Consider the following 20191-nt stretch of genomic DNA (forward strand, 5'->3'; position numbering starts at 1 on the left):
TGAATAAAATCCAGAATTCTGACACATCAGTGCATTTACTGACATTCACTCATTTTGCTTCCATATCCTGAGAAAGAGTTTAAAAACAAATAGTCATTAAGAAGATCTCAAAGCAGGGCAGGTACAGTAAAAAACTCTTCCTCACTTCATTATACATCACTGAAAATGAAGCCTCCATATGCCATACTCAGACTTTAGCATGTAATGACAATAGTAACATTTATTTTGTTAACAATGGTTCTCTCAACTTATGGTCTTGAACCTTCTACCATGGATTTGATTGTCAAAAGGACCTGACCTTAAAAAGCAAGTCAACCATGGAAGAGCCAGCCTTAGAATTAGTGGAAAATTTTATGCAGTCACAGAATTTAGCTACACATCCCTAATCTGGTTTAATATTAATTTACTTCAGCTTTTTAGATATTAGTAAATAAAGTTAGCGAAAGAGATCTTAAGATTTCAAGCACGAAACCCAAGATTCTGAGACTTAAAAAGGTAATGAAATAACTGATAAATTTTCATCCTAGCAAGTACCCCCTCTTACAACAGCTACAGAGTGTATGGAATACCAGCATGCTCAGTTTTTTCTATGAGAAGAGTCAGTAACAAGCAACCAAGGGAGAAGGATGTTAGCAAGTCTACTAAGTTATTCTTTCACTGTTTACTGTTATTTTCATTTATTTTAGAAATATTTACATGATTTGAAGACATTTTTATGACTGATCTTTGGGTATTGTTCAGTCAGGGGGAAGGTGACAGAAGTGTCCATTATACACAACCTTTTAATACAAATGCAGTTCTGTTCTTTGCTGGCTCTCAGCAAAGAATTCATGTCAGGTTTTATCATAGAATCATAGAACAGTTTAGGTTGGAAAGGACCTTAAAGACCATCTAGTTCCAGCCCCCCTGCCATGGGCAGGGACACCTCCCACTAGACCAGGCTGCTCAAAGCCCCATCCAGCCTGGCCTTGAACACTTCCAGGGATGGGGCATCCACAACTTCCCGGGGCAACATGTTCCAGTGCCCTACCACCCTCAGAGTAAAAAAATTTTTCCCAATATCTAACCTAAATTTGGTTTAGGGAGAGGGTGTTCTAAGTCTTCTGGTTCAACTGCAGAGGGATTAACCTCATTCAAGAGACAGGGTTCGGCAGGGTTCCTCAAACTTCTGAGGTATTTTATGTGTCTCCATGTGCGTGCTGAAGAAAGGAAAAAAAACCTAAAAATCACTTCCTCAGCCTTCATTCATGTATCCAGTGTACTATCCTGATCATCCAGAAATCCTTAAACATTAGTATGCACATAAGAAAATGACAGCATAGAAAAGGGAGCCCAGGAGGGGAAATGAATTTGTTTAAACAAGCTTTATTATTAGCCACACTACCATGATTCCCTGTCCCTAAATTGGTAGTCACCTGTCATCTGCAGAGACTGCAATGCTGCAGAAATTACATTCTAAATAATGATAAATTTGTATCCTGCATGAAATACCATTTACTTTACACTTATACATAGAACAGGTTAGTTACTCTTGACTTCTCTTGGGCTTTTACAAACCCACAGGCAAAAGGAAAGGAAGGACCACAGCAAGGAAAGGCATTTGCAAACTTCCCGCAAAGAAGTGGGAGCCAGCGCAGCATAAAAGTAGGCAGCACTGTCAAGAAAAGATGTGCACTTTTTTAGCACCTCCTGCTGTGAAATCTCACAAAGCATTAAAACTACCCCCTCTGCTGGCAATGCCACGAAACGATACTGGTAAAATAGCTCCCGTTACCGCTTGGGGTGAGCGCTTCCCAGCTGGTAAGGAGCTGGCACAGAGGGTAAACTACAGCCTCTTCTAACAGGGGCTTGGTTTCGCCCTCTGTACTTATGGAAATAGCATACAGCTCATCAGCACCTCAGCCTTTTAGAAAACTCACCTGCCAAACTTGAGATAGGACTTATAAAAATACAATATAATAATGTAATATACAGTGTAGGAAGCAGTATTTCCCAAGTGTGGATTCACACTCGAGTATTACTCCCATAATTAATCAAAAAGGTTAAAAAAGAGCTGCCTTTTAAATTCTTTGAGTGTAATAGCACAATATTTGCTTCCTGAAGATCCAAAATAAGATTGTAAGAGTATTTCCTTCTGATTTAATTGAAGCATAGTCACACTTCAACACAAACGTGCCTGTCTCATTGAGATTTACCTTGATTTAAAAGATGAAATGGGTTGAAAATTACAATTAGTGACTTAAAAGAAAGGCATAGTGGCCTGGTTTCAGATTATTGATGACTTTACGAAGCATTTACTGTTGTTACATTTTCTCTCTCATCTTACGGCAGCTTTTCAGCAACTGTACAATACCAGATACAGTGCAACCATGACATCTAGTGGCCAGTGAAGAGGGAACAAAATACTTTCCATTCCTAAAACATGGGAGTTTTTTTACAAACTAGCACTCGTGAACTTGCAGTTTATACCTACTTCTTGTACAATCACTGACAGAGTTGACAGTAATGATCCGTTACAAGAGAAGTGAGACCAAAATATCTGGCATGGAATTACTGTAGAAGAGAAATCAAGTGCTTTTATTAGAACAGGGTGGAATAATGTCATGCATGTGAGGAACTTCTAGCAAAGGGCACAGTGTTCACGGGCTGACAAAAACCCTTAGGAGCAACCCGTTATTAAAGCAGCTTTTTGTGACCAGATTACAGAGGACATTTTAAGAAATGCTAGGAGAGTCAATGGAGTAACTCTCAAACTGCACTGACAATTTTGATCTACTTTAATTAACACAGAATGAAATAAAAAACTCAGAAATTCCAAAGGTTTCTACTGTGGAGGAGTAGAATAAATAGCTTAGTGGTCGCTAGGGTGGAATAGACCACTTACCAAAAGTGTAACTATCAACAAGGAGTAGTAATGCAGGGACATCTCTGTCCAATCCGTGTTGGATGAGAGACAAGCAAATTATTGCCTTAAGCAATAATAAATTTGGAAACTTAAAGAGGACTGTGAAAAATTGCAGGCTGAAGTTTGACACTCAGCAAAAAAACTCTACCTCATACATTTATTATTAAAAATTGCACCACATAAATAACAATTTCCTCTATAGTTACCTACTTTTTTTTTTCCTTCATGAAATTCTCACTTTTCATGAGAGAACTTCTTAGAACAACTTCCATGAAACTGGCACAACTAAATACCTCGGAGTAAGAACTATGGGCCTTAAAGACAAAAGTTTCAGTAGAATCATAGAATCACAGAATGTGTTGGGCTGGAAGGGATATTTAAAGGCCATCTAGTCCAACCCCCCTGCAGTAAGCAGAGACATCTTCAACTAGGCCAGATTGCTCAGAGCCTCATCCAGCCTGGCCTTGAATGTCTCCAGGGATGGGGCCTCCACCACCTCCCTGGGCAACCTGTTCCAGTGTCTCACCACCCTCATTGTAAAGAGCTTCTTCCTAACGTCTAATCTAAACCTACCCTGCTCTGGTTTAAAACCATTGCCCCTCGTCCTATCGCTACATGCCCTCGCAATCAACCCCTCCCCAACTTCTTATAGGCCTGTAATTCTGCGGTACAGAACACCCTCAGCCACTGCTAAGAGGGAAAAGCGTAGTCATCCAAGTACAAATAGATTATATACGTAAAATCCAAGTACAAATAGATTATATACGTAAACAATTTCAAGGTCTCTTCTCACAAAACAAATGTCCAAACAGCATGTGTATCACAGGACCCCTATAGAATAAGAATCAATTAAGTTCTTATTTAAATTCTTTGTCTTTTACTGAAATTGTTTGTTTAGCACACCAACTGCCTTGAAAAGCACCAAAATAAGAATACATTGTTTCTATCCTGGAACATTCCCAGAGATAAAAGTGTTTATTTCTAAGTTCTACCTTCACAGCAACTCTAAACACAAGTTTTAGGAGGAAATAGAAAGCATAAAACCCAATAAACTGGCTATTTTGGTTGATTTCCTAGAGAAATGAGACTTACTGATGCTCTTTGTCCCTTTATCTCCATGACACTAAACTGTTCCAGCAACTTTTTTTTAATTTTAATTTTACAATTTTTTAATTTTAATTAAACAATTTTAATTTAATTCAGTAATCTCAACTACATTTGAGAGAGCACTAGGAGTTTCCTGAAAGTCTACAAAACAGGCGGGCGGTGGGAGGGTGGGGAGCAGAGAGAGAGAGATCAGAAGGAAAGTCAGGAAAATTTCTTTGTTGTTTTTTTTAATTTGGCAACAGCTGTCTGGCCAATATTTCTAGTAACACTCTAACACTCATGCCTCTTTCAGAAGGGGATTACTGATGAAGTCACAGGCCAAAGACCACAAACCTGTGAGAAATTAGGCTATCTCAACCCCACTGTTTATAAACACTAACTTGTTTATTCTTTCATATTTGCATAATATAGTTCTATATTTCACTTAAATGCATATATGATTTTTTGGGGGATTATTGTAACTAAAGCATCTAATATAGTATGTAATAAAAACTGATTGAAAGGCTTTAAATTTAATATAAAACTTTTACATGATATCTGACCTTTTTATCTAGCTCTTAGAGGAAACTAAAGATTAAGTACAAACAATGCAGCAGAATTCTGAAGCTACTATGGCAAATCTTCAGCTGAAATAAATTAATGTAACTTCACTGATATTAGCGTAAAAAGTTACACCAGCTGAGAATCTTGTATTGTTTGTACAAGCTCAGAATTCACTGGTATCACAAATTTTTTTAAAAAACAAACCATGGTGACGATTCCTTGTCACTATCATACTGGATGGGCTCTGAAATTGATATCTTGGATTTAAAATTTCATCATTGTCAGAGTTTAGCATAGAGCCAAGCATAGTTGACTAAAGTTAAAAGAATGTGAGAGAATCGTTTGGTTGTTTTTCAGGGGTTTTTTTGTTGTTGTTATTTTCAACATGTGGAGACTACCTCTAAGCAGTATAAACCAGTACGTTATGCCTTTTATTTTCACATACCAGTCAGCCTGCAGAAAATTCTGAGACATCAGAACTTTATTATCTGATTACTGAGTCCAAAAGACTCTCCTCTTACTTTTCATTATCATAACTAAAATGAGAGAGAAAAACAGGCAGAAAGCAGAGTCCTGGGAAGCTAGGTTTGCAAAAATCTAACAACAGTGTGTGAAAAGAAAGAACTTTCTTTTCACAAAATAGCATTCCACTAATGGGAAGGATGCACTGGAATGAAGAGCTTGGGTAACACATTAGATGCTGTAAAACCATCAAAAGCATGCTATCAGTTTACACAATGTTAAATAAAAATGGCCAGGCATTAAAGAGTTTTAACTTTCTTGATTTAACTTTTCAGTGTCCTAAAATGCACTTAGATTTGATCATTTATAACTGTGTACAAACAGAAATAGTAACTTTTTGTTGGTTTGATGGAAAATTTAAAAATCTGACTTTCCTCTACATAATACATGAGTGGTTTAAGAAACCAAGAGCACTTTTAAACACGAAAAGAAAAATGGGAGCCCTTTTGGAGGATGGCATCATTTCCTGGTAAATCATTAGCGAATGACTAGCAACGCAACTTATACAGTTCTGTAGGTAATGGACTTCATTCACAGTAAAGCAAAATATTAAAAAAGCATCGAAAGCAACCCCCATCCATTTTACTGCAGCTTTCAACTAATAAAACCATGCTTATTGATCAAAAAGATATTTAGCATATTTTTTCACAACTGTTCATTTATGTCTCTCCAACACAAGAAACACACAGTGTTTCTTGATGACAGAAACACTGGGCCATGCTGATACCAGACTACAGAATTTTGATCACTGTTTAATGCATTTTTATTATTTCCATAGCAAAGCTACACACAGAAAGATAAATTATCTAATAACTAGTGAAAATACTCAAAAGGATAAAATATCTGATAACATGCATTTACATACCTTCTTTCTAATTACATAGCTGTTGCTCTAATATGAAAATAAATCTCTACAGAAGGATCTGCATTAATTTATCATGGAATTTAAGTTTCAAATTTAGAAAGAATAAAGTGTAGATGCTGAAAAATACTCTCAGAACAGCTACATTACCTGTCACAAAAGAAAAATCTGCACTCAAAATTACTACCAGTTATCTGCTATACTGATTGCTTGAGAGCATTTGCTGCCTTCAGAGTAATTCTGTGGAATGGAATACAGCCTGAAAAAGATTTTTGTTTAATGATAGGGAAGTAATTTCACATTTTTGTTCCTTGATCACACATACAGAATTAGGGAAATAGTACTTACAGTGATCCAAATGTACTGAAAGTTATCCTCAATTCAGATATTTAGCTGGTAATTTGATTAAAAAGATTTTGCAAGAATTTTAGATATTCTGCTAAAAGCACTGTTTTGTTACGTATTTCCCTAAGGAAGGTCTCAGTCTGACCATTCTTTGAGAAAATAAAATACTATAGAGCAACTACAGCACCCTAAGTTACTTCAGAAATTATTTCACCTCAATATCTGAAAAAGACTTCAGAAAAAATTAATAAAAATGTTTTATATCAAATAACAGAAAAGCATCTGAAACATATGCTAAGATGCATGTGCTCAAAATTAGCTCAAAAACAGGACAGCAGGTGGCACCGGCAACATGCCAGCATTAAAACAGCTGTGTTGAACTGGTATAAAATTAATCATATTACATCTGTCTTATCTTTAATGTGAAGTTGTAAATGTACAGAGCATAAGCTCTTCTTTAATAACACTTTATCCTTTGGTGTAAGTGTTCTCTTTGATGTTGCTGTTTAGTATAGTTTATTCAGATAGTTACAGAGGCGGAAGAACTATCTTCACAGGGATGTATCATGACAGGACAAGAGCCAACTGGCAATAATTTCTGCATAAGAAATTCCATCTGCACCTGAGAAAAAAAGCTCTTTTCCTTGAGAACAAGTAACACTGGAAGAGGCTGCCTGCAGAAATGGTGGCATCCACCGCACTGGAATTATTCAGGACTGGGCTTGACAGGGCCTTGGATAACTCAATCTGCAGCCCTGCCTTTAATAAGAGGCTGGACCAGGTGATCTCCAGAAGTTCCTTCCAACCTAGATTGCTCTGTAACTCCATGTGGTTAGGCCACACAACACAGCACCATGCTGAGAAGCCTAGACACTGCTCCAAACCAGCTGTAACATACACATGGGCAGTAAAACATTCTTAACAGATACTACTGCAGCTAGGAATTAACAATATGCTGTTAATAGGACAAATTAATTAGCTTTTTACAACTTCCCGCTCCAGAGCTGGCTCATTTGGTGTTGCTTAAAACATGCTAATATACCCCTGACTTTGAAGACTTCCATCCTTTGCATGTCATTCAGCCATAGTGAAAAAAAAGAAAAGCCATTCTTTATATAGGCCACAGAGAAACTAACCTGAGGGCCACAGCTGACATGTAGGCATAATCTTCACACATTTATGTTGATACTTACATTCTCTAACCCAAGGAGGACTAAGAGCGGGATTGTTGTCATTCCTCCTTGGATCCACTCTTCTAGAGAAACGGTGCCATCATGATCATAGTCAATTTCTTCCATCATTTCATGAAGGATCTATACAGTTTAAGAAAAAAAATCTCATCAATTCCATATTCTAATAAAGCATGAAGACACGAGCAACTCTCCATTTCCCTCATCGGCATGCAAAAAGTAAGGAAATACTATTTGTATGGCACCTGTATTAAAATGAGTACTGACAGTTCAGAATATGCAGTGTGATATTCCTATTTACATTTTATTATCACCTAAAGTTCCCAAACCAAGCTGTGTCCCCTTATGTACTTACTATGTACAATAGAAATAAGAGGTAGTTACTTTTAAGAAATTTTCAGAGAAAAAGCAGTTGTGTTATGAATGTTAATTACTACATACACTGAAGAAAAGCCTTAAACTGTAGCAAGAATGTTTCACAGATCAGACTTAATCAGAAAAAGACTCACAAAAGTGCTAATTGACAGTGTCATAGTAGAGCACAGACTACTATTTTTTCTGTTTTACTAATATATAGAATCACATGTTGACATGAAATAACACAACATGACTAAACGCCATCTCTAGCAACATTAAAAACCTGTGACAGAACGGATGCTTACTGGACTCAGTTCTGTAACATCCCATTCAAGGTATTCTGCAACATGCATCATTTGAGCAATGATATTTTCCAGCTCCTACAGATGAAAGAAGAAGAACAATAATATTTAATGCGATATTATAAAGACAAATTCTGCTGCAAGCAACTTGTAATTCAAACATATTGCATTCAGTGACACTGTTTCATCAATGTTCCTAATGAAATGTCTTTTACGCTGGAAGTTGTCCACTCTTAGGTGAATCCGCTTCACTAGCAAAACATCAGGCATGGACCACAAAGCACGCAGGGAGGTGAAATGCAGCCCCACAACCAAAGGACAGCCTCTGGGTTGAAAGCAGTAATAGATTCTTCCTTCCTAGATGTCGATTCGATCACTGGTTTCATGATCTGAACTCCACCCTGTGATATAACAATGTAAGGTTCTTCAAATTCTAGGACCCTAATATTTTTTTGGAAAGCAATTGTATAATTAAGAACTTCCTAATGGAAATAAGGCATAAAGTGGACCATATAAACTAATACAGATATTTTCTTACCATTACAGTGTTGTAATTTCCCTCGATCACACACCACTAATGCTTTCCATATTCATATATACAATACGGTTTGCAAACACGCTCAAATGCTTATCTGGAGCCCCTCTGAATTCTCATGTGTATTTATTATCCACTAGTTATCTAATTAATATTTTGTATTGCCTAAACCTATGATACAGTATTTACTTTATACCTCTGTAACTTAGCTTCGCTATTCCCCTATCAGTTATGGGAATCACTCCTCTTTACCAATCCATGCTATGGAAGAGAAATACAAAAGAAGATGGAAAAAAAAAAAAAAAAGCTGCCAATAAAATACTTATTTCTGTTAGCTAACACTTACAAGAAAAAAAATACTTACAATTATAAAGTGATCGATATATCTATGGTTTTCCTTCAAAAATCTGATTGGGTTACTCCTCAGAACTTTTTATTTAATATTGTTCCTCAATGCTTTATAACAACATGAAACTCTCCACATGTATCCACTGTGTGACTCTCACACTTTCCCCTTTTCATGAAATCTTTACAAATGGTGCTTCCACACACATCACCCAGCAGCATATCAGAATTTTAGGAATCATATTAATGCGTGCAGTACATATATGTACAGTAATATGATTAAAAATCAGAAGACAATAGAATAGGACTTCATGATATCAGTGTCGGCATTTGAAAATTTATACAGCTGTAGAACCAGCAGCTTAAAGGAAAAGAAAACTCAAGAGTTACTTTCAAAATGGGTTAATTTTTTATTGACTCTAGCTTATACTGCTGCTTTTAATTCAGGATGAATATAAACTTGATTTGGATTAATGCAGTTTTGTATAGCTTTTCCATTATGACACACATTTACAATGCATTAAAATGCATAAATAACATTACCGAACTATCCAGGTATCCATTTCCATCTGTATCATATAAGCGAAACATAACTATAAAGGAAACAAAGAGAAGGAAACTCAGTTAGAAAACATAGTAACGACATTATTTCATTAAAAAAAAACAACAAACAAACCAAAATACAAAACAACCAAACCTGAGTTTCAAAGAAGGGACAAATGTAAACATTTTCCTTTAACGATCACAATAACTGTAGACTTACCAAACACTTTGCATTATGTGAGAGGTTCACTCTGTGACTACCCTGCCACAGTGCTTCCGAGACATATTAGCAGGACAATTGCTAATTGTCTGGACAGTACAATTGCACCTTTTTCACGTAATCACTGCAACAGCTAATTTGGTCTGTTAGCTTAATTCTGGTTCCTCCTAGAGATGGTACGTATCCATGGAGAGTACCACCAAAAAGCCAGGATAACATAGGATAACACACAATTGGTCAGGTAAATGTTGATAAGCCTGCTTAAGTTACAATGGTATCCTACTCCCTTGAACGCAGCTATCGCTATTCAGCAGTGATATTGCTTTAGAAATGCTTTCTGACCAACTAGATACTTCAAATAATAATCCTCTGTTTCATTTCATCAGTCAAATCCGACAATAAGCATTCCTCACAGACTGCCAGCATGACTCCTCCCATGACCAGGCTTGCTACATCAATTTGAAAAATGTATTCCCAATGTTTCAGGGAGCTACCCAGACACGAATAGCTGCATTTTGATAACTTCCAGAAAGAACATGTACTTTCAAGTTTGTAGCATTACTTGATTCCAGACACAAGAATGGGCATGTCCGCCACTACCAAGATATTTCACAGCATCTTATTCAACTGATCATATACTGCATGAGATTGCAAAGCAGAAGGAAGCCTGAAGCTTCAGTAGGAATACTGTTAAAAGGCTAAAGATGATAACCGGAAATCCATGAATACCTCACTCTTTGTCCTTACTTTCTGGGACAGTTTGTCAGAGCTCTGAAATCTAAACACCCTTCAAAAGTACTCTTTTTTTTCCCCCCTAGATCTATTTTCTAAGGAGTAAGAAGAGAGACCACGTACACGTGGTTCCACGACACTGTAATGCCTTGACTGATAGCAAAACAACAAGCAATCTGCTTACAAACTGTCTTATCAGATACCTTTGGAAACATAACACATGACCCATTCAACAGCGAACAACCTCACCACATTGGATCCACAGCAAAAGCAATTACAGTCCAATAAATTCTGGAAGCAAAGCTTATCACAGTTTTCAGCAAACAATATAAGGAGAAATGAGAAGAAATTCTTAGCAATTATAAAGTTCAGAAAGAATTTGATTAATTTTGACTTACAGCAAAACATATTTAACTGTTATATAGATTGGTTTGCTTCCCTTATATCCCCCATCTTATTCCCAAGTTGAGCACCTAACTGTAGGGAAAAAATTGCTACCATTTCAGCAATTTTTGCCACTACATCGCACTGCTTTTAAGAGCTGTAATATAAGATTGAATGTATTTACTGTAGTACATTGTTTCAAGCTACAAAGGTCCATTATTCATTATTTATAGGCTAAGAAAACCTATAAAAATATCTTTCTTTGCCTGTGAATTACATAGTGGAAATGTTTCAGTGAAAAACAACAGTTAATGCTAAAAGCCACCAGAGATTGGTACTGTCCCTGCTCATACACCTTCTACCAAAGCTGCTCAGAGCATGACAGCTAATATTAACTGACAAAGGTACCACTAAGCATTTACAGTTTCCATAGGGATGAATCACTAAATCATGCAGTGATAAAGTTCAAGTCATTTGGTTCTCCTGCCTCCTCCTCTGAGATTGTAATGCACCGGTTAAAAGAACTTTCTAGTTATCATGAAAGCAAGTTTCAGCATCTCCCTGATCTTTATCCACTCGAGAGAAGTAGTGCGTACAACTTTTCTTTTTTTTGCCTTTAACATGATTCAGTAGTTCTAATCAGTCATTTAAAAAACAGACAGCATAATTATAACTGTTTCACCTTTGTAGCAAACAAAGTCTCTCCGATTACATACGTATTGGGTAGTGAAAAGGCTCAATCTGTGCTCTTGGCTAGACTCTGAAAAACTACGCTACTGGTGTGGCATGCAATCTCTTTTCTATTCATATCCTGCTAAATATTAATGTTCTTGCTAATTTATGCACTCTAGGAGAAAAAACATCAACAAAATTATAAACACAACTGAGCAAAAGTTGTGATGCCGACTACAGAGGCCAAGTCAATCTTGTATATTTTTTTTTCTCATACCCTTACCTGTTAGCACTAACTGGCCACTCAATTTCTATTACTAAAATGCATTTTTTAAACAATTAAAAATGTATTAAAATAAAATCACCAAGATATGATCAGTCACTGCACTGCTATATACTTTCACCTGCAACCTCTGGACTTCTCATCTTGCCTATGGCAAAAGGTGGAATCCCAGAAATTCCAAAAGCTCAAAATTACGTCCTTTTGAGAAGAAATTGGGGAATTCATTCTCAAAAATACTTGCACAAACCAGAGCTGAATGAACTTCCTGTTTTCACCAGTGCACGCGCTTTAAAAACTGTAAGGCTTGCCACTCTGCACAGAAGCCTGAGTGTCCAAGAACTGCATAGCATAGCAAAAAGATAGACCATAACTAATCATATTACTGCAAAAATACAAAAGAACTGTGTGGCATTCTTGAAGCTTCTGTTGGTTTGAAAAGAACAGAAACAGAATAACCTGGAGAGAGTCTTGATAAGAGAAACTGTCAAAAAAACCCTACAGCTCATAATTCTTGGATTTTCTGTTCATAATAGTGGAGAGAAGTTAGCACTTATAAGCATCTTATGTTTGCAAAACTATGGTACCTGTGGAGGTCGTATGCTTCCCCCACACCATTTAAGTCTAACACCTTTCATACTGCCTCCTGGCATTTCTCTGAACAGTTTCACAAGAGATACATGTCTGGTGCCCACAGTTATACTGCTAAAAAAACACATACAAATTGAGGAATGGGTTGTCCTGATAAAACCTCCTGTAACTGTGAGCTAGTAACTTTTGCTGTTGGGGTGATTAAAAGAAGAATAGCTGAGCTATGGAACACCACTGTTCAGTTCCTAGGAAGCACCCTGTATGTTTACAAGGGGTCTTTCTTATACGTTCAAGAATCTTAGTGTGGACTAGCAAAGTTTGGTACATGTGAAAACAACATGGAGAGCTCAAAATGGTTTCTATGAATCCAGTCTACAGGTTGAAACACAGAGCATGAAAGTGCTTAACAATATAGATGCACCTTGAACTATTTGCAATATGACCTTAAAAAGATAACTTAAATTCTTCCAATATATCTCTGCTAGGAAAGTTTGGGATATTCTTTACATATTCAGGTCACATTTAGTTTATGACTAACAGATATGCTGATCATGTCAAACAGGTAAGGATTGCAGTGCTTAAGACCTCTAGAAATACACTGTTAATAGGTTAGAGAATCCATTTATCTACTGCAATATTTGTAAATCTATGAAAATCCATAGATCATATAGATCCAAAACTTAAACACTATTTCCTCAGTGTATTTTATCTTCAAAAATCCTCCAGCTTTTGTCAGATTTTATTTGAAAGCACTGCTTCCATGTTCTGCTTGTCATGAATCAAGTTTCCACTCAGCTATGATTCAGTGTTTCCATTTTTTTGTCAACAGAAAAAAATATTCATTATTTGAGATTAGTATTAATATTAATGTTGGCATCTCCAAAAGAAGCCATCCTTTCTTTTTTCACTTCACTGCTACTAATTTATAATTTACCTTACAACCACAGGACATACTGCTATAAAATTATTCAGACAAAGGGTTAAATCATACCGTTAATTTAGGAGGACAATTCAACTAAAATCAACAGGGAATTCTGCATATTAATGGTACAATATAGGCCAAAATTTTGACACTAAAAAGTGACAATATGTTGTATATTTCAACTCTGTAAGACAAAGTAGAAAATAAAACTATATAATAACTATGTTCTTAACTATATATAGTAAATGCAAATGATCTTGAATACACAAAACATCTAAGTACCATACATTTATTAGATCAGGCTCTCTCGCTCCTAAATCATGTAGATCATTCGTAGTCTTTTGCCTACACAGCTCCTGTTGCAGGAAGTTCATGGAACGTTCCCTACACTAAAATCATCTTCTCTTCCTCCGTCTCTCCTTTTCGTTGTACCAATTCCTGACACCAGGGGAGGCAACTGATCTCCGTTTCACACTACGGTTTGTGCTTAGAGCTCTTCAGAGCTCTGATAAGGCTTGCTCAACTTCCTACCACTAAACAGTTATTATATTCTAAGTTGAATTGAAATCTAGGATCTTAGTTTTCCTGTGCTTGTTTTCTGAATGCATATTCATGCATACTTTCTCATATTCTTATCATACGATACTAAACTGGTATTACCAAATTTGGGCACGGCTCCCTGTAATCTTTCCTGAGACAAAAGTATTGGTGATCTTACAGCACAAAGCTGTCATTGTAAGCTACCTACAGATAATGAAATATCAAGATACTTCAACAACATGCAGTCATGTAACCTTGTAATGAATTTCTCCTTCTGGCAGAAGCAGCCTACTGTTTGCATTTCCTATCATATTGAGTATTTACTTCCCATACAGTATTAGAGCCTTGATCCCACAGTTCTTTTAGAGAAGGACCAGCTACGTATATCAAAGTATATTTGGTCTCAATAAGGACTATATGACTGGATGGACTGTTATCTCTCTGGAAAACTGCGTTCTACAATTCCGTAATAGGGAAACAGAGTTTCTTTCTCTTTTTCTCCGATTCACAGATCAACGTCTCAGTTATTTTTTGAGCAGGCAGAACTGTTGGGCTTTAATAAACTAGATGCCTGATTAAAAAAAAAAAAAACAACAAAAAAAAAGTACTTTCTAACTTCCAGGGTCAAAACCTCACTCCAAACAGTGGTGCAGACTTGGATGATTCTTGACTTTTCTGTATTCACTAATATTATAGAGACCACATCTGATATTAATAACTATTCTTTGCTTCAATTACCTTCTATATATCACTAAGCCTCCTCTGTATATTTCATTTGTTTTTCTCAGATCTGATACTAATCAAGATACGACTGTATAGAAAGGATTATTTTAATTGCAGAATGTATGATCCTTATTCATCTTAGCATGTGCAAGATAGAATTTAGTTAAAATATCATCAAATTAATACTATAAGCAAGAATAAAAGATCAGTTCTGCAATAACGTCAACTAGAACCATATTTTTATAATGCAGCTACTCCAAACTGAGTCTAAAACTCAGAAAATCTAGAAACAGAACTTTTGATGACTTATTAAAACAGATACATAAAATTAACTTAAAAGAACATACATTCTAGCTTGTCTTCAGGTCTTCCTCTTTCTAGCAGTGACAAATAGCAAACGATATCTTTCAGCTGGATCATGTCTGGCAAATGTAAGTTGGCAGGAGTAGGAGGTCGGGATGTAGAGGTACCTTTGTTAAGTCTCAGACCTGGAAATAATACATAGCCTTTGTTATTCTTCACATATGATATAAGCAGAAAATGAAAACATAACTCTTGCATACATGCATCTTTTTTTTGTGAATCTCAGATGACTTCTTAATTTAAATATAAATGTGAAGTCTTAAACAATTCATGTTTATAGTTTATCCAGCAAAGGCAGAATTAAAATGATAGTGAGATTTTAAGATATTGTACAGATATAGCAAACTATTGGGAAAAAAAAATCAATTATGAAAACGGCATAACCCTTTTCTGTGTTGTCAGAGCAACACATATTTAGAACGTGGAAGCCTTGGTCACAGAATACTATAGAAAAAAACACAGAATTCAAATAATAGTCACAATAACTGCTCAAACATTGTGATCAAGAGCAGTTCCAGTGTACCGCTTGGAATACAAGCTTCACCCACTGCCACACTTTTTGTTTCAAGAGAACATTAATATGAGCAGTCCTGATGATATTACTGGAACCTGCAGGACCAATAAATAGAGGAAAAAACAGGGAAGGACAGGAGAACACAGAAAAAGCAGTAATAAAACTTTCTTTACAAGTTTGTTACATTTCCGGCTGACTTTAGTGATGTTAAAGATGAAACTCTACAACAGGATTTACTGTTCTTAAATGTGTTCTATAACTAATTCAGAACAGATTCGTCATTGCACACATAACCTGCATACATAATTTCCCTCATCCATTTGTCTTGGACAAGTTAATTACTGTAGCAAATGGAAACAGAATTCTGGTGGGTTTTCTCCCCCTCTATTTTCACCTTGGAAAACTTCATTACAATCTGAAGACATTTTCAAAGGTCTACTGAGGTACACATGTTAAAAAATATATATATTTCAGTAAATAAGAGCAAATTTGCATGCAGAAAAAATAACTTTTAATTACATTCATGGTTTCAGACAGATAATGAACACTGAAAGCAAATATTTAAATAAATAAAAAAAATTCATAGTGTGATGTTCTACTAAATCAGCTTGCGTGTCTGTTAAGTGCCCTTAAAATTAAGACATTATAAAATATTAATCAATTAAGATGTTAGCTTTAATCACACAATTTACACAAATAGTTCACGTTCTAGTCTTGCGTGACTCTTATGCACAGAATAAAAAGTACTATAACACTTGGGCTAACTCATCTCAAAAACATATGGTCCTGAAATCCAAATGAAGAGGACTACAAATTTTAAGGTATGCTTTAGCTTATCATCAGCTGCAAGGTACATATTAAAGTATTACTTCTTAATTGGAGGTGGAAGAGGGGTGGCTGTCATGTGCGGACTTACAGATGACTTACAGTGCTGCTGCTTACCTGGCATCTGTTTCCATCTCTCTTCAGACACCTTAACTGAAAATACAATTTATAAACAGACATGAGTGGACCAAGACACACTAAGTAAAAAACAGACACATACCAGAGGGATTTATGAACACTGCTACCTACTTTCCTTGTGATCTTCTCTAGCTCTTGTGTACCTTTCCATTTTCCAGAAGAACATCAAATGTTTCTGACAAATTTATTTCCTGGTACAGTCATTTTTTTTCACTACTGGTAACATTTAAAAATTACTAGATATCCTAAAACAAATGTTTCTGTACTTTCATTTGCACATCAAAATGTACCAATGCACACTTCTTCCCTTGAAATGCTACAAATTATAAAGATGTAACATCTAGTTTAAATCTCATGCAATTGAATTATAATATGAATAATCTATTTTCAAGCACAAATAACTCCTGCATGAGGTGAACTGAATTGCCTCTCTGAAAGTGTTTTGGATATAAAAATTTATCAAACAGCCTGACTGGTATTACACTAAATACATATGGAAGACTACTAATCTGGTCTCATGTTACATTATTTCTAAAGTCCTTACTAACCGAAAAAGATGAAAATTAACTACAAAATGGGGAAAGTGAGTGAAGGACAAAATTTTTTGAGGAGACTATGATCTAATAATGATTATTATTATGATTTTTATCACACATAAAAATAAAATCTATCAGAGAGAATTACAGTGAAAGTGAAGAAAGCTAAGTATGGCCTACACTGGGCAGAATTTAGATGTAAATCTGGCAATGACCTAAAACCAGCTTTATTATTTCTACGTATAAAGTGTCAAAACCATAGAAATACAACACCAGAATGATGAAAGAAGATTTTTTAAATGGTATTACTCAGACACCATATGTAAAACCACAGCATAATAAATAAATATGCACCACTAAATGACAGCTGCTTTTGGAGTTAGGCAAAAAGTGTTAAGTGTAGAAGATTACAAATTTTGGTGGCTGCACAGTGTATGTTTATTGCTGACATTACTTATTGATAAAAACATAATGAAAACTTCAATGAAAAATTAAAAGTAACAAAGGCAGAAATGAAATTGTGCTGCTGAGACTTTATAGGCAACGGAATCTATATTCACAGTTGAAAAAAACGCAATGCTGAATATTTATGACATCCAAAATATACCCTGCAGCATACAATAAAGAATACATTTAGACATGCCCTTAGAGACTCTGTTGCAAAGAATCTTTAAGGGCAAGGAATGGAATCACTGGTCTAAACGACCTGCCTAAATAGTCATTATCAGAGCTGTAATTAGCAACAGGAGGTTTTGATACTCCACACAACTGATTACACTGTAGTCTACTAAGCCTACTGCTCTGCACATGGTACCAGTCTAGATAACTAACAACAAAAGCCCAAGAATCATAGAATGTGTTGGGTTGGAAGGGACCTTTAAAGGCCATCTAGTCTAACCCCCCCTTGCAGTAAGCAGGGACATCTTTAACTAGATCAGGTTGCTCAGAGCCTCATCTGGCCTGGCCTTGAATGTCTCCAGGGATGGGGCCTCCACCACCTCTCTGGGCAACCTGTTCCAGTGTCTCACCACCCTCATGGTAAAGAACTTCTTCCTAATGTCTAATCTAAACCTACCCTGCTCTAGCTTAAAATTATTGGCCCATTGCAATGCAAACCATTGCATTGTGGAAGGAGATGCATCCATGGCAGTTCTGATTAGGAAGGATAAAAAAAGTTACCTGAAGAATTGAATTCAAATGCAAAAAAAATATTTATATGAAGAATCATACCTTCAACATGGTAAGCAAGCTTTATTTATTTTTTGTTTAAGTCTAGTTACAGTTAATGACCATTATATATATATACACATTATAATATAATTGAAGACAATAACATAATATTTTTGTTTGGTTGGTTGTTGTTTTTTGTCAGGAAATATAAAGCTAAGAAATGGAAATAACAGGCACTATAAATTTAAATAAAGAAAAATAACTGAAACCTATCTATTTAAAATAGTTGAGAAGGGCATGCACTACAATGAAAAAACAGGTAAACTCAGTGAAACTCCGAAAGCCTACAATTAGCCTACTGAGGCATCTATGGAAATCTAATGCTTGGTATCCGCTAGAAAAGCTAACATTTCAGCTACTAGCACTTGTACCGAATTCACAACTTCTGGATGAGTTGCAATTTGAAGACACCTAATCTTCATATAAAGAATTCAAGCGATTAAGTACCCATCAAACCATTCGGTAACTTGCTCTAAGTGCTTGATTATCCCAGCTACTCAAAACATGCAATTTATTTCATTAAATTAGTCTAGCTTCTGCTTTTAACTACTGGATTTTCATAGAGTTCATAATTTGCTAAAGTGCTAAACCAAATATTTCAAGTTAGGAAGGTAACCTTAAATTTCTTCTGCAACTTTTCTTTAAAAGTATTATAAAATTTTGTAAACTGACAGTTTTTAGCGCTATTTTGCAGGGAAGTATTTTAACATGTTAAGTCCTCTGAACTCAAAATCACTTTTCATAAAAATGTTCAGTTTAGCATCAAAATTTTAAATGGCATCAAAGAAGATCCTTACGTTGGGAAAAGAAATACTGCTAACACTTACAGGGCATTTAAAACATCAGTAGCTGATAAGTCTGTAGGATTACTAATAGCAGTATCACACCTACACAATTTAAGAACAGCAGCAGTAACTGGGCACAGAAACTGCAGAGCACCAGCAGAAGCCTCCTGCATGAAGCTCTGAAGGTTTCCAGGTGTTTATATGGTAGAGTAGGCAGCAAGATCATGTAACCATAGCAATCTGATTAGCATTAACATGACAAAGACTGTCCACTTGGTGTCTCAGCTGCATCATTATTGTGAATTAAAAAGACGAAACCATTTAATTTCCGTTTCTTTTCACAGTATTTCTTGTTCATGATTGAATTAGTTTCTCCAATCTCATAAATATCAGAACAAAAAAATAAATACATATAGTTTAGAATTCCATATATTTATAGCTATTAGATGTAAAATAGCAGGAGGGGGGAACCGTCAGCTCTTATATTAGTGATTTTATTACTTACCTCCAGAAAGGTGCTGGGGTTTGTTTTTTATTAACGGGCTGCAGTGAGAGATTTTGTTGCTAAACGATGTAAAAAGATGTTCAATGAAATCATCTGGTAACTCTGCCTCCAGAAAAGTCTTCATGAACAGCTTGAACCCCTCTAAATCAATTGTCTGGGGGGGGGGGGAAGGAAAAAAAGTAATTTGAATAGTTTGTTTTGCAAAAACTTTCATACTAATCCATCAAATAGTATTCTGTTAAGAAAAACTTTAGACTGTTTGAAAATACTGATATCTGAATATATAGCCTGGCATACCTATTCTTGAAAGTGACTGGTTATTGAATTCAGTATAAGTGTGAAAACTCACAGTATTGCTACAATAGCCCAGAGTAAATCCAGAGCACTTGCATCAGGATCCAAAAATTTAGTTCCATGCTCTCCAGTTACTTGATTAGAATATGGCTTAACAGCACATACAAAACCGCAACCAAAGGCACCTATGGAGCTCACAGGGAAGTACTTAGCAAGTCTCTGCTTTTCGCATAATTAGGCAGACAAACAGGGGATTTTTGCATGCCTGATTCACAGGCCTCCTGCCTTTCCCTAAGTGTCAACACGTTTTGTTGTTATTTGTCCAAGAGAAATTGGACAGAACCCTGCCTTGAATAGGTTCTAATAGTCAAATGAGATAAC

General features: G+C 35.9%; 1 protein-coding gene across 9 annotated transcripts in view; it reads right to left on the reverse strand.

The window, feature by feature from the left end:
- Positions 1 to 20191, reverse strand: part of DGKB (diacylglycerol kinase beta) — a 362621-nt gene that overhangs the window by 254111 nt on the left and 88319 nt on the right. For all 9 annotated transcript variants that reach the window (XM_074574782.1, XM_074574785.1, XM_074574779.1 and 6 more), the window contains 6 exons: positions 19517 to 19670; positions 16440 to 16475; positions 14968 to 15108; positions 9557 to 9606; positions 8137 to 8211; positions 7478 to 7597 (listed from right to left, as the gene is read on the reverse strand). In XM_074574782.1, the coding sequence (XP_074430883.1) occupies positions 7478 to 7597; positions 8137 to 8211; positions 9557 to 9606; positions 14968 to 15108; positions 16440 to 16475; positions 19517 to 19670 (576 nt within the window). The remainder of the gene's footprint in view (positions 1 to 7477; positions 7598 to 8136; positions 8212 to 9556; positions 9607 to 14967; positions 15109 to 16439; positions 16476 to 19516; positions 19671 to 20191) is intronic.

Source organism: Larus michahellis, chromosome 2, assembly GCF_964199755.1.
Source record: "Larus michahellis chromosome 2, bLarMic1.1, whole genome shotgun sequence".
Taxonomy (NCBI): Eukaryota; Metazoa; Chordata; class Aves; order Charadriiformes; family Laridae; genus Larus; species Larus michahellis.